At 40.7% G+C, this 15,683-nt stretch overlaps 1 protein-coding gene across 7 annotated transcripts in view; it reads left to right on the top strand.

Moving 5' to 3' along the window:
* The window catches only part of chl1b (cell adhesion molecule L1-like b), a 150,159-nt gene extending 134,712 nt beyond the window's left edge, over positions 1-15,447 (top strand). For 3 of the 7 annotated variants that reach the window (XM_054748388.2, XM_054748377.2, XM_054748383.2), the window contains 7 exons: positions 389-418; positions 3,371-3,442; positions 7,449-7,556; positions 7,655-7,810; positions 8,187-8,318; positions 9,801-9,873; positions 11,475-15,447. In XM_054748388.2, coding sequence (XP_054604363.2) covers positions 389-418; positions 3,371-3,442; positions 7,449-7,556; positions 7,655-7,810; positions 8,187-8,318; positions 9,801-9,873; positions 11,475-11,679 — 776 coding nt within the window. In that variant the 3' untranslated portion in view covers positions 11,680-15,447. Of the gene's footprint in view, positions 1-388; positions 419-3,370; positions 3,443-7,448; positions 7,557-7,654; positions 7,811-8,186; positions 8,319-9,800; positions 9,874-9,981; positions 10,062-11,474 lie in introns of all 7 variants that reach the window. The other 4 variants (XM_054748403.2, XM_054748400.2, XM_015959949.3 and 1 more) reach the window with 4 other exon arrangements.
* Positions 15,448-15,683: the final 236 nt, after the last annotated feature.

Genomic DNA, 15,683 nt, shown 5'->3' with positions numbered 1-15,683 from the left:
TTTACTGAAGTAATCGTCATAATCACAGAAAAAGACTTAATTAGCCTCTGGCTGTTTATTTGTTTGGTCACAGGTCACCTTTAATTTTGCTGAGTTGTTATAGGTGTGTGTGTGTGTGTGTGTGTGTGTGTGTGTGTGTGTGTGTGTGTGTGTGTGTGTGTGTGTGTGTGTGTGTGTGTGTGTGAGGTTTAATTTCAGTTTGTGTGAACAGCACACATCAGTGTAATTTCTGTCTGCCTTCACTATACTGAATACCACATTGCTTCCTGGTTTTAGCTTTCTTATGCAGCATGTTTCATAAATTATTCTGTGAATGTGTGTGTCTGCTTTGCCATACAACGCTTGTCCCTTGTGTCTTTTTTTTCTTTCTGTCATTGTTTTCCTGCAGCTTCTACTTTGGTGCCCAGTCTTGACCTCAGTATGTGTATTCATGCTAATGCAGAAAGTGGCATGTCATACCAACACACGCGAGGCTAATCCTCTAAATAAGGACTTGTGATAACATGTCTTTAAATATGGTATCTCACTGGGCTGCAATCGTTGGTGAAATGTTACAAATGACATTTGCTAAATGGTTTCAAAATCTCTTGAAGTGTTTTCTAATGTTTTCGTGAGTCCTTGCTCAGATGTAGGAGAGACTTGTACAGTCCAGATATTTGCAAGATCAGCAAAACTAAGTCGAACTGATCGGGGGACATGGTGTATGGGATTCCATAGGTGCCTTGTAGTTTTGTGTTTACGGTTCAGTATGGGTGTAGGATTTTAAACACATTCCCTTTTAGTATGCACAACAGAGGATTTCACATGCATAGATAATGACCCATTTGGCTTGCCAAAATTTCATATATGACTGTCTCTCTCACTGCCATTGCTCATTTATCACATGTGAATGGTAGATGGTAAATGCCCTGAATTTGTATAGCACCTCATTAGCCCCCCACCCCCCCGCCATATAAAGCAGCCGCAGCGCCGCTACCTGCATATAAACCGTGTCGCGGACACCGCCATGTTGAAATGACGCTATGCATTACGGGGCTCCCAGGGGCAGATAAGAGTTGGTCTCTCTCCGAGATTCATTATGAATTTAACAATGATTACTGCCTGATGACATTTTCCCTTAATCTGCAAAGCTCACTGGAAGGACACAAACCGAGGACAATATTTTCCTGATATAGGGTTTATTACTCAAGTAAGGGTAAAAAAGTATCTGATTAGAAGGCTACTTGAGTACTGAGTATCATCTGATCTAATATTTTTAAAATGATGACATCAAACAGACATAAAATAAGAAATTATGGGCAAATATTGGTATTTTAAAGACTAAAGGGGAAAAGTGTAAACAAATAAAAAACATAATTACAAAATAACAAATTTTGGGCAAAATTTAGACACAAACTGAGGACAATATTTTCCTGATATACAGGGTTTATGTCAGGGTTTCTGAAAATGTAACACGTTTAACAAAATACCGCGATAATACCGAAAACCGTGATAATTTTGGTCACAATAACCGTGAGGTTAAATTTTCACACCGTGACAACCCTACTGTCCTGGGGCACACTTAGAGAGGCGAGGCCTGCCATACGGGCACCACAGGTCCCTCCGACCACCACCAGCAAGGCAAGGTGGGTTAAGTGTCTTCCTCAAGGACACAACAACAGAATTCTCTAGTGGGAGTCGGTATCAGGACCTGCAACCTTCCGATTACTGGACAACCCGCTCTACCTCCTTAGCTACTGCTGTTCCATAAAGTACTAATGATTTTGTGCAGACAGCTTTAAATAATACATGTCCCTAACAAACAGCACAATATAATGCTCCCCTTTGGAAATAGGTGAAATACCAAATGAGAAGTGTTCTCAAAATGTTGTTTGCCCACTGTGCTTTAGTTATATGGCACATTTCTTACACAGAGGCAATTCAATATGCTTTCCATTAGCACAGATAGCATGACTATTAAAATCAATGTGACAGCACAACTGAAATACACACATAAATTTCAGATAAAAAAAGACAAATGTGAGCAGTTACAGTGTCGGAAGTGCAGTATAAGACACAGTCATTCAAAGGCTGATGAGAATGTTTTCATTTTTGATGTAAAAGTTACTAGAGTTGGGGCAGATGTATTCTGGCCCCATGCCATTGAGTGATCTATAAACAAGTTGAAGCATTTCAAAATGGGTTCTGTAGTGTACTGGTTACCAGTGTAGGGATTTAAGAACACGAGTGATGTGCTCGGTTCTCTCGGTTCTTGTTAAGACTCTAGCAGCAGCATTCTGAATAAGCTGCAGTTGCTTCACAGCTTTTTTAGGTAGACCAGTCAAAAGACCATTGCAATAGTCCAGCCTGTTGGAGATGAACACATGAATGAGTTTCTCTATGTCGTGTCTGGACATGAGACCTCAGAGTCGTGCTGTTTGATGAAGATGATAAAACGCTGATCTGGTAATAGCCTTAATGTGACCAGTGAAGCTCAGGTCTGAATCAGTTACGACACCCAAGACTTCTAACCTGCTTCTCTAGTCACCAGAAGTCCAGTGACACATAAGCGGCAGTTGGGTCAGACTTAACATGACAAAATATAAACTAATTAATACATTTTAAACAAGGTACAACATCGTTAAGACACTTTGGGGATTCTTTTATAGTTTTAATACATTCAAAATTGCCAAACATACCGATCCATTTTAACTGAGTATTTGGATATTTTATCACAAGTTAGTGTCTCCATCCGGTCACCAGCAATCAGCCCAGTGAGATACTGGCCTTATTAGTGCCACCCTGTTTTAGTCCACTCTGTTGGAATGATATGTTCCTTTATTTTAGAAGAGTTGAGGTTAAAGTTGCATGCTTTAGACGGAGCTGTTAGAACAGATGTGCATGCTGTAGCCCAGATGTGTTTTATTTTCCCTTCACAGAGGCTCTAAAATCCCAGCTCCTCTGCTGATAGTTGACCCTGTCGACCGTTTGCTCTCGGTGCCTCCTTTCATTAGAAAAATCTCAACTTCCTCTCACAGTAAAAGTTTGTGGCTCCCTCTCTAGTAGCGGTGGTAATGAGTGAGCTAATTATAAATTCATATTAATCTTTGGCTCGTTAGTGCCCGTAAACGAATGTTGACTTTTATTCTAGCAACAGCAGAAAGCATCCTCAAACTCCAGCTGGGGTGATAAGTTAGGACTGAAGAGCCAAGCTGGGGAGGATCATCAGACGTTCCACCAGAAAAGGACACAAACAAGCAGGACTTGTAGTTTAGGAATGGTAGTTGAGTAGTCACTAACGTTAGCTGACAGTAGCATGCGTGCTGACACTAGAGCGTAGCCCCTAAGCTCTGATTCCATTTGATAACCACAAGGTCTGTTTTTCTTTTAGGTGAGTCAGCTTCCACCCCAGCTCCGAGCACGCCAAAGCCCCACAAGACCAAACCCACTCGGTCCAGCATAGGTAGAAGCGCAGCCCGCTCTGACACAACTCATGTGAAATGCAAATTAAAATCCAGAATCTGAAACCAGACAGAGTGGGATGGCCACAAGTCTTGTTGTTTACTGGCTGAGTTCCAGTAAATCAGTTTAAAAACGGAATTCTTTTTTTATTCTATGTTGGTTTAAGTATAGCAACAAGGTAGCAGCTCTTTTTACTGTTAGCAGGGTTTAATATCTTTGGTGCACCACAGGGAAATCAAGGCTCTGGGATCTATATCCCCAACAGCAGTCACTTGAACAGGACAAATATGTCTAATTGTAAGTGATTGATTTGTTGGGCTGCAGCCCCGCCTGAACACAGCAGCATATTGACCCGGCAGTCACCTGAGATTTCCGTGTAGGCTTTAACTGGATAAACACTAGGAAGGAAATAGGAAAAACACTTTAGGTGCAGCCTTCTTAAGTGAGAGTAGGCAGAGATGTCCAGGGCTGAGCTGGGAGGAGCGAGCTCACGCTGAGAGGAAGAAGTTTCCAGAACACAGAGATAAGTGGGAGCTGATGAACGCTCGTAGATGAGTAGATTTCCTCGCCTTCCTTTTTACCTCCTGACTCTGAGGGGCGTCTTCCAGGGCGCCTGCTGGTTGAGCAGCTGCTTTGTGCAGCGTTTAATAGCAGGCTGAGGAAAGCGGTGACAGAACACGGCAGCCGGCTCGGGGGATATTTTTAGTTTGCAGCCTCTGACAGTCGAAGTGATCACACAGTTTCAGCAGCTGGAGTCGCCATAGTTACCCACTGATCAATCAGCATTAGTGCAGGAGCGTCGGCTGCAGTGGCTGGGATGGGCGGACCAGACGCAGGTGTCTCTAAGAACTAAATTATCCCCTGAGCCAACGGAGCTGCTGAGCGGAACGTTTGCATGTTTGATTTTTAAAAGGTTCTTGGATCAGCTCTGAACATGTCTGTTTCCCTCACTTATGATGCACATCTCTGTCTGACTTCTAGGTCTTTTCATTTAGAGTCAGAAGAAGGATAAACACAGCATCTAGTTTAGTACGACTCCTCATGAAGAACGATTAATAAAGCCCAACAATTATTGTGTAGCTGACTTGGGAATAAGCCGAGTGTAACAAAGAGCTGAATTCTTACTGAGACTGGTTAATGGATTTATTTTATTTTATATTTATTGAGTTGAAACAGATTTCAATCAAAGTGTTCCAACCAATCCTTTCTTGGTTCTAAAAAAGATTCAGGATGAGACCATTTTTAAAAGGGTTTTCTTTTGAAATTCCCAAAATAAACAAATAAACAAACCACCATTGGAAGCGGAACAAACCAATTTCTTCTTTTTTTTAACATTTTAATTGCGAAAACTGCATTTAAGAATTACTTTTTTAAATTTTAGACCTTGAAGACATGGAAATGTATGCCACCATTAGCATTAAATAATTTCAGTATTTATTTTCTGGTGAGACCCAAGCCTGGGTCCGGAAGGTTGAGCTTTTGTTCTGAAAGGAGCTGCTGTCGCTGGTTGGTGTAGCAACTGGATTTTTCAGCTTGTCGTTGTTCTTTCAGTTAAAGAGTTAGATCAGGATTGGCCACTCCGTCTCTTTCTCTGGAACGCTTTGAACTGGCGTTAGAGCTGACGTGGCACAGTTTTATACCTCGTCTTTTATGGTTTATTATCGAATGAAAAATGACCAAACACCATCAGAAGCACGCCTCCGTCAGATCTGTAAGATTCTGATTGGATCAGTGAAAGTAATGTGTCATGTCTTTTTAACACTACGTGAGATCAGTCCTGTTGGAACACTTAAAGTCACAGTACCTTTATATTCTATAGGATTATAATAAACTAATTAATATTTTGATTTCACAGATCGGTCACATCTTATTTATTGACTAACACTTTGATGGATTAGCTTTATTAAAATAGAGTTCTTTGATTAATTAAAAGAAAAGAGTTCATTCTTCTTTCTTCTGTTGAGCTGAAAATAAGCAGGTTAGAAGGAATGCATGAGACCTTGAGACTTATGTCATGCAGACTAGTCTTGAGCAAAGAAGGGAAAAATAAGAGTCATTCCGTTCTGTTACATTTACATTGTGCTAGAATAATAGGCACCTTCCAGTTCTTGCTAATTATAATTAGTAACATATTAATGTTGTTTTTCAAGTCATAACTAGAAAGAAAATTGTTGCTGAATTATAACTTTCATGTGTTTTCATCATCTTGAAATAAAGTCTCATTTCTGTAATTTAATGAGAAATGACGAATCAAGTGAATCATTTGCTTTGAGGTAGTTTTAACAATAATGCTGATTCAAATGACTTCAACTTACACACGATTTAAAAAGTGAGGGTTGATTATTCTGAAGATCTAATTATTACATTTCCGATGGTTTGTTTTTCCAGTGGAGGGGAAGTTTCGGAAGCACACCACCTATTAACAAACCCTGTTGTTCATGTCTGGCTTTGGCTCTGAAAGCAAAAAGGAGAGGTGTCAGCGTCTAAAATAAGTGTCCTAATTAAAACAGCTATGCCTATTCGACTGAGTTTGGATGGGCAGACAGATAAAGTGTTGAGGTAAAATACAGAAGTTTAATCTGGAGAAATCTGAGGCATCATCAATGTTTAAGATTTCATGTAAAATGTTTTGAGTTTGACTGTCAACCTGTCCAGTGTGTACCTCGCTTGTTCGCCCAGAGATTGTAGGAGATAGGTCCCCCGCGACCCTGCATGGATGAGCGGGTATAGACGATGGATGGATGTTTGAATTTGTACATTTGTTTCTATATATCTGGCTACTAATCACCGGGTGTTTCTCAGTGTCAAGGAACCTCGTCTTGATGTCTTGGTCCCGCCCCGGTTGCCTAGGAGATACGTCATCAGGAACCAATGTCTGGCCTAGCAAGACATCACCTTGAATATGTGCTAATAGTTTCTAAAAACCAGCCGTTTCTTTAAGAAAACTCTTTTAGTTTCGGTAAAGAAAGGTTAAAGATGTTTTTGTTTGTAAAGGTTGTTTATCTGTGGCCCTCTTAAATGAAAGGTTAATTGCAAAAGTTACTCGTTTACTCAGATTTTGAGATTTTAAATAAAATCCACCCAGTAGCTCATGAGATAATTTGCTAAGAATCCAGAGCTAAACAACTTAAAGTAACACTAAACAGCTTCTCCTTCCTACTAGTTGAAAGTGGAATTACAACTGTCGGGAACAACCCTGCAGCAGCCTGCTGTAGCTAGCACAAATGCTAACATGACTCAGTTGGTACAAAAATACACCACAAAGTAAAATAATCAACACTGTTGGACAAACAAATACTGTTACTTACAAGTCCAACAAAGCCAGGTCACCATCAGTCCATGATTTCATTGCCTTGTTAGCTCCCTCAAATCAGTGTAGGCTAATGTTCACTTGGGTTTAGCTCTTAGCTCCTTCCCTCTGACTTTTACTTCCAGGCTCCACCATGATGTTTTCCTTTTCCTCTTGTTTTATTTTTTATTTTTATTGAATTGAACTTAAAAAACTAACTGCTAGCCTTTATTTTAGCTACCGGTACAGAAAATAGTTAGCAGTTAAGCATTGAAAGAGTGACCACCAGGGAACCTATGCTGTCTCTGGTCAGCAGGTGGCAGCAGAGCGCTGTCCCGTGTGAAGTTGGTATAGTGTCTACCAACACAATCATTGAACCCCACTTTTAAAAGAATTGGTTAAAGTGTTGAAAAAGTGCTTTAAAATTAAGATTATTGGTTTTCTTTCCTTTTGTTGGCATTCAGGCAATAACTTGTTTATATTTATATAAAACAAATAATCAAATAGCTTCTTGTGACAGTTTGTAACCTGCAAGTTTGTGTGGTCTTTAGGCTCCGCCCATGCCTCCACCTCTACATTAACACCACTCATTACTTTTCTGTCAAACACAGCCTTGTTATATAAAACAACCTGCTTCTGTCATCTTTCTCCTTTACCCATTACTAACTGTTCTCCTGCATTCTGTCCCTTTCTTCATCCCGTCTCATTCCTCCATCAGCCCCACTCCTGTTCAATGTCAGCTTGGCTGCTAGCAGCAGCTTTGCAAACATCAGCTGGATTTCTGGAGGGGAGCATGCCGAGTTTTACATTGCATATAAGAACAAACGTAAGCCCCCCTGACCTCTTGTCTCTGGGTGTCGTAGAGCAGAGAAACATTTCTGGTGAGTTGTGCCGTCTTTTCTGACCGTCCACCCCTCTGCACAGGTGAGGGCCACTGGAAGATTTCAGAGGCCCTGAACACCTCTCTGACCTCCCACACCATCGACGGCCTCGAACCTGAGACCGAGTACATTGTGCGGCTCATTCCTATCAGCCGGGTTGATAATTATAGCATATTTGAAGATGTAATCATGACTCCAGGTGAGGAGGCAAACGTTGAGAAACTGAAGAAGAAAGTAGATGTAATTCAGCTCCCTTTGAAGGCTGCAGCTCCCTGGCGCGTCCTTGAGCAGAGACGCTAGCCGAGGCGTGTGGTCCTTTATGGTGTCACCAGAATCTAATTTGGGTCACTAGGAGGAATTACATTTGTTCAGCGTTCTTTGCTTGATTAATTAGACAAGCAGGATTAGCTGTTTAATATTAATATTGGACCATTTCCACCATCTTAGGCGGCTGTGCATCAGATAAGATTTGTCGATGCAAACATTCAATCAAGTGTCCTGATGAAAAGGCCAAGGCGAGTCAAAGTCACAGGGATTTTTTCTTTGTTTTGTTTGTTTGTCGTTCTCACTCTCAGGTCTGGCCAGCGTCCACGGGGGCATATCCACCCAGGGCTGGTTTATCGGCCTGATGTGTGCCATCGCTCTCCTCACACTCATTGTGCTGATCGCCTGCTTTGTCAACAGAAATAAAGGAGGGAAGTATTCTGGTAGGTACTTACACACACACACACACACACACACACACATGCACCTTGTCTGAATACTAAGTACCATCTAAAGCTTCATTTTAATTCCATTTTGTTGTTTGTTCATGTGAAACAAAGGATCCATCGTCTTTGAGGCTGTCAGAGGAATATGGAAGACTGTTTATGTTTTATTCTAGACCACAGAACAATTTTGATGCAAATGTCAACCTAAACCCAGCAGCTGTGTTGATAAGAGTGGCTGTTCTACGTTTAAGTTACTTTGCATCATTTTCCTTTTAAGTAAAGAGCAGACCACAGCAAGAGAAAAGCATGCTAATTGTGCTCATGGAGTGTCTGTAGACTGCGACGGACCGGCTCTCTGTCCAGGGTGTACCCCGCCTGATTGCCCATTGACCGCTGGAGATCCCCCCCCCCCCCATGAGTGTCTGTAGAAGGAGTGATGACATAAGCCATGTGATATCTGGGATTGTTGTTCCTCTTACCGAAAGTCCTTATCAGCTTTATTATTCACAGCTAATGGCCATCAGGTTGTTGTTGCTTCACCAGTCAGCAGAAAAACGAGCAAGGCAGGCCTCGCTTTTCTTCATTAAGCTCTCATTATCATCTCCAACAACCTTTCCTGTCTTTGCTTTGAGCTACAATGCTTTTTTATGTGTTCGGATTTAAGTTTAGACAGTTTCTTTGTGTTTTTGCAACAAAACGAACACACAGGTGCTAACACAAGGCAAAGCTTCCTACTTCAAGGGATTTGGATGTGTGCTTCTGTGTCAAAATTATAATCGGTTTATATCTTATCCGTTGTAAAATAGGTCTGAGCAGCCTCAGTTTAGAGAAAAGGGGGTTGTAATAACTATTTTGAGAGCAGCCATGACCAATTTTAAACCATCTTAAAGCAGCTCCAGTGTTTAAAACATAATGGACAGAGGGGTGCAACACTCCACGACCACTTTCTTCGGTATAGCTCATTATTTTATAAAGTTTATATATTATATTAATTATATATTAATTATATTATATTTTATGAAGTGGGGTTTTATTCAGTTTGGTTCTTTCCTTTGACTTGATGTGAATATTAAAAGATGTCAACACGTCATCACAATTCCTTATAGTCATAACATAACCGAATTACTGCCATCAAACACATTACAGCCAACTGACCACGTTTGTTAAAGAGTTGGCTTTAGTAGGGGGGAAAAACGGAGGACGGCTCCTATTGATGTCCACGTTTCTAACCCTAACCCATTTATCCAAACCCTGGCTGTTCAGGAAGCAGGTTAGATTTCACTTTTACCCAGAAAAACACGTCAAAATGGCTGAAAGTCCTCTTTGAAATATGGTTTCACTAAAATAGAGAAATCAGACAAGAATCTTTTCTTAACCTTTTAAATGATGGACATGATTCATAATTATGACACAGTCAGCGTGGCTGCCAGTTGTCTCCTGTAGAAAATGACTCATCTCCTTTTATCAATCTGTGAGCAGTAAAAGAAAAAGAAGACCTTCATCCAGACGTGGAGTCCCAGGGCATGAATGATGACACTTTCTGTGAGTACAGGTAAGCGAGAACGCCGCCTCTCACCAAGTGAGCGTTTGATTTTCTCGTCCTCTTTTCCGTCTTCTCCTCACTGTAATTTTCTCTGCGTTTCTCTCCTCGCTGAGAAAGACTTCCCACAATCCGCGAGGTTCACGCGGAGCCTCACACCTCTTCTGCTGAAGACATTTGACGGACTGAGTAATCGGAACGTATGTGATGAACAGCAATAGTGAGCTGTTTACACATTGGTGTTGTCAGAGTAGTTCATAGACTGAATGTTGTGTTGGTGTGTGGTGGAATAGTTAAACGGGAGCCACAGCGTTTCTCGTGTGAAGATGGAGCAGAAATCCGGCTGCCCGGCACCCGGCGGGGATCTGAAACCAATCAGTGTAATTGAATGCAGCTCATCTGCAGGACTCTAATATCGGAGCACGTTTCATTAATCCTTTAGTGGTCCTGTTCATAACAGTCTACCACAGTCTAATTCTCCAATCAGTGGGATCTGCACAGCACAACAAATGCTACAGTGATGGAGTTCAGAGAGGCTCAGCGTGGCAGCGGTCGGATCACATCATGTTCACTTCTGGAGCCCATTCACTTTGGTTTCTACAGCAGGGTTAAAGAGGCAATAAGTAAAAATATACCAGTAAAACAATCACAAACCATTCTAATGTCTCAGTCATGCGACGACATCTTTTTGTTTTAGTCTGATATCGTGGATAAGAAGGTTAGAGGCTAATGTTGAGCTAACTATGCTAAAGGTTAATTAGACACAGTCTTTGAGGATCCTGCCTTGTGAACTGGGCCTTAGCCAAAAATATTTATCTTCAGAAGTCAGGCTAGCAGGCTCATTGTTTCTTATCTTCCTGAAGTTTTGTCATGCCATAAAATTCCGAACATCCCATAGAGCTGCCTTCCCATATCTCCGACTGAATTCATCAAAACTGTTTTGAAACGTGATTTATAAATCACTGCTTTAATATGGCTGATGTTTATGGATCAGGGTAATGTAACCCCAGTCTATCAATCAGAGACCGTTATGATTCGTAAACCATCTCCTTGCTCTGGGATTCCTGGTCTTTTGAGGGCTGCGTGTTTTTGTTGTTTCCATCCTCCAACACACCTTTTTATGATTTTGATCAGTAGGTGATCAACGGTCCTCTGCAGACCTTGATGTGCTGCTGAACAGGTGATTCAACCACTAAATCAGGAGTGTTTGAACAGAGAAATACCTAAAACATGCTGTACACCTGCCTTCGAGAACCAGGTTTCCCCATCCCAGGTCTACAGAAACTCAGAATCCAACAGCAGAATTGGACATTAAGTGGTGGAAACATTTTTAAGAAATGGTTTTCTGAGTTTGCTTTCTAGCTGTGGGAAAGAAAAAAAAACAGCATCTTTAAAGAACCAGTTGAGGAGCAGCTCTGGTCTAGTCTTGGAACGTCTTGGTGATAAAAGACCCAGTGAGTGGTTGTCTCCCGTTGGCTAGCTCAAGGTAAACCCTAACGTCAGCCACTGCCTAGCGAGAGCGTGAGCCTGGAGTCACATCCTCTCCAACAGGCTGCAGAGTAAACCCATAAGTGAATGTGGTGATTCTAAATCCGCTGTGCGTGTCTTTGCAGCGACAATGACGAGAAGCCGCTGAAGGGCAGCCAACACTCCCTGAGTAGGGAGATCAAAGCGGGGGACAGCGGGGACAGCCTGGTAGACTACGGTGATGAAGATGCTCAGTTCAACGAAGATGGCTCCTTTATTGGCGAGTATGGGCCACGGAAGGAGAAGAGGGTATCCGCTGAGATCAAAGCTCCCGTTCAGACTCCAGCATGAGGAGCGGAGTGGCCACCCAGACTCCTCCTCCTGCTCCGGACTCTGATTTTATTACACCTGCTGGAATGAACGGGAGCGAGGAACCACGTTCATATGAGCACATTTGTGTCAAACGTAATGTGTCATTGCCAACTGTCACACTCATTTTATAAAGCTCTGTTTCGTCATGTTGCAACAGTGACCATTACTAAATACCATGTATATATAGTGTATATTGTATGTGCTGAGTGTCTTTTTTTATAATTATTACAATAATTAGAAGACATGATTCCCTTTCTTTTCTGTATTATTTTGTTTTCATTTCCATGGTATAAGCTGCAGCGTTTGTACAGATGTTTAATGTAAAATGTCACACTTTCCATTGTTAAATGAAACTTTGAGATTGCCGTGTAGCAGATATCAAACACGTGGGTGTAAGCTGATATTTTTCAAGTTGAGCAGTTATTACTGACCTTTTCTATTTCAAACGATTCGTTAAATATGATGTAAGATGTGTATAAAAGTTTGCCAATTAACTTATTTTTTCAGTGGTTTTATACCTGAGAAAATATCAAGAAGAGTCGGTCACATATCGTCGCGTTACCGTTTGTGTCACGAGTCAGGACCTTCCTCAGTTCCGTTTCTAAAGCCGGTCTGGGAGCATTTACATCCAGTCTTATTTAGCGTGACTGCCCAGTACTCATCACTGCCGATGCTGACAGAAATGTTGGAACAGGGAATCCATTCCAGGTTCTAATTACCCAGGCCAGTAAGTAAATCGTTTAGCTTTCTCAAAACAGTGACTCAAAATCACTGTTCCAGAACGAGGCTTTAGATTACAAACGACCATCGTTTTAAGTGTTTCTTTCACATTCCAGGAACATTACAAACATCCACAATCAACAGCTTTAGTCGAGTCCTTTTATGGAATATTAAAGGGATAGTTCAGCCTTTTTGAATAAAAGTTGTAATTATTATCAGTTAACCACACGAGCAGCCTTGGTTTACATTTTAATGGATTGTTAAAGGAGACATATCGTAATTTTTCCATTTTGCAACTAAATCATTCAGTTGTGGTTCAAATATAACATGACATCAGTTCTTGGGTCTGATTTCTTCTCCCTTACCATGGTTCTGAGGAGAGTGTGAAAATGACCCATTTGGGTTCTGTCTCTATAAATCTGAAGGAAGAGCTGCAAGCCCACCCCCATCCACGTTTCAAAGTTCACTCTCCACCCTAGTCAGACATTTTAGTAGTTTTATAGAGAAACAGTTGTTTAGCGTAGCAGAAACGTTATATTTGCATTTTTAAATGTGGAGAGATTTGTCCACCCAGCTGTGTCTCAGAGCTGCCAACTCTCAAGCATTAATAGTGAGACACACGAAAGTGAGGGACAGTTCAGAGAGGCATGTGGATCTAATCACAGGACATTCAGAATTTTTCTAAATGGACTACAAAGAAGATAAAATGGTGGATGAGCTCTGTATATAGCTGCAGGGCTACCAACTCTCACGCACTGAGTGCCAGGCACTCTGTATAGCTCCAGGCCCAACCCCATGACCCCATCTCACTCTTTGAAATGGTCAAAAGTTGGCAGCCCTGTAGCTGGAAATCAATCACCACAATTACCCCGATTAAATGGAGAACAAACAGAAATAGAAAATTGAGAAAACTGAACAGGTCAACATATATGACCAAAACGTTATTCTAGAATTTCTAATTATCACCAAAATGACTAGTTTACTTCTTTTTGCACACCTGGAGACTTAAAATGCTCAACACATTGTATTTAACCCTGCCACTGTCCTAATGGGTGTGACCCCATGACGAAAGTGGACCATTGAGCAGGGTTGATGGTTCATCCCTTGGGTCCATGTGGCAGGAGTGAGGAGTGAGCAACACCTCACCCCTGCCACATGGACCTCAAGGGATAAACCATCAATCCTGCTCAATGGTCCACTTTCCTCACAGGGTCATCCATAAAGACTGTGGGAGGGTTAAAGACTTAAAAAGTGGATTTTTCATGATATGTCTCCTTTAAGCTAATGGCAGGTCTGACTAGTGTCCTAAATCAGCTTCAATCTCCTGAATTTTATTTAGAAAATGATTTTAAAATATCTGCACTGGTGTCAATTTTACATTTTTGTTTTGTCATGTCATACGTATTAACTCAATCACTGCCAGCGGTTTCCTGATTGGTAAAGCCCTTCGCGGCCAGCGTTTCTCATCGTTTTTACTGCTTTTTAAAGAGTCACAGAACGTTGCGTGCTAGGATGATGTCAATGCCAAAACTACGAAAAGAAAGAGTAGACTCACCTCTTACGCCAGGAAGAGTCGGCGTGTTTCGAGTGTTATCCGTTCTTTCATAATCCGTTGTCGAATTGTGATCGGCAGAAGCTTTTCCGGTTCACATCTCACTTTTTTTACAGCAGCGACCCAAAATGATCTAACACATGGATTTTCTGCTTCCTGAACACGTGATGTGTGACGTATGTGGATGAAGATTGGCTTTAGAGCTGAGATGTTTGTTCTCACGGTGCGGGGGCTCGTTCCGATGCCCACACAGTAAAAAAATGCATATGACGACTTTAGTCGTCAAAGGCAGTGAACGAGTTAAGAAATTCATACTGAATCCATGTATGCACATTTAGCTCCTTTTAGTTATATTAGTGCTTGTCAATAAAACACATAATTCTGTGTAATGTGAAACCCATTTAAAAATGTATAAACTGCAATTAAATGTTGGTCCCAGTTCTGCTCAGACTAGCCATTAGCTCATCAATCCTGCTAACCTGTAAAAACTGATTTCTAAGAAACTTTAAAAAAAGACAAAATTTTAGACATTTTATTTTTAGTTTGAAAAGAAAGTGAATTCTCCAGAAAAATAGCATTACTTAAAATGTAAATATTCTTAAATATGATCCAAAGTTTCTTGTTTTAAGTAAAAACAATCTGCCAATGGGGTAAGCTAAAGTTGATTAGCTGTGTCTTAAAACTAGCTAATGAATCAAAATGTAGACTTTTGCTAGTTTTAAGAACTCTAGCCAAGTAATTTTTGCATACTCCATTTTTACTTTCTTAGAAATCAGTTCTTGATGTGTATTCCTCTAAACAAGACATTCAGAAAACTATCTAAAACAAAGTACTGAAACAATTGCAGCCTGCAAGCAAGACAATCCTGAAAACCCTCTGTGTCCTCCTTGCAGAGACATGCTTCAGTTCTGCTAAGATCTGTGTCCCCACTATTTTAACTCTGGTTTTAAATAAAAGTGACTTTGGGCCATGAAGGTGGAGTGGCGCATGATGCTCTCCCGGATGTGTAATTTGTCTTAAGGTAGGTTGCTCTGTAAGGTCCACCTCAGATGCATAAAAAGATATTCTAATAATCAATAGATATGTTTTTATAGCAGCATTTAACAACAAATGCATTTCAATGTAATTCAGAAAAAAGATCCACATCTGTACCATTGCACATACCTTCTGTTTAAACCTGACTTATTGTAAAACACCATGAATCCTTGTTTGTTTGTAATCACATTACACATCTTTCATCTGATCTATTTGTTCAAAGTTAAATCTACTTGTTAAAGTTAACTTTAACTTGTTCAATATGTAAAAATCAACTATTATTTCACTGCCCTGCCATTCACAACTCAGCTGTTGTGTCTTTAGTATTAACCCTAAGTACCCTAACGGCAGTGTTTTGTAAGGCTTTATTCATTGCATGTTGCAAATGTTAATTGGTGTTTACCTTTTTTTTCATGCAATTAAATTTCTTTACTTTCCTACACTGTTTTCGTGTTTGCTTTGTGCGATCACAGCTGTCGCTGTTTGAAAAATAATAACACCATCATCATTTATTGCATGTCAGATATTAACATGGCTGAATACATCTATGGGCCATAAAATCTAAAGTTCGACCTAAAACAACTACTTTTTACACATTTTCTTCACATTTACTAATCTTTACTCCTGATTAGGATTGTAGGGCTCATTAATTTGGGAATTTTTTAAATACTTTGTC

This window comes from Nothobranchius furzeri, chromosome 3 (assembly GCF_043380555.1).
Source record: "Nothobranchius furzeri strain GRZ-AD chromosome 3, NfurGRZ-RIMD1, whole genome shotgun sequence".
In the NCBI taxonomy this organism is placed as follows: Eukaryota; Metazoa; Chordata; class Actinopteri; order Cyprinodontiformes; family Nothobranchiidae; genus Nothobranchius; species Nothobranchius furzeri.
The sequence above is the reverse complement of the archived record's forward strand: the minus strand, read 5'-3'. Positions and strand labels throughout refer to the sequence as shown.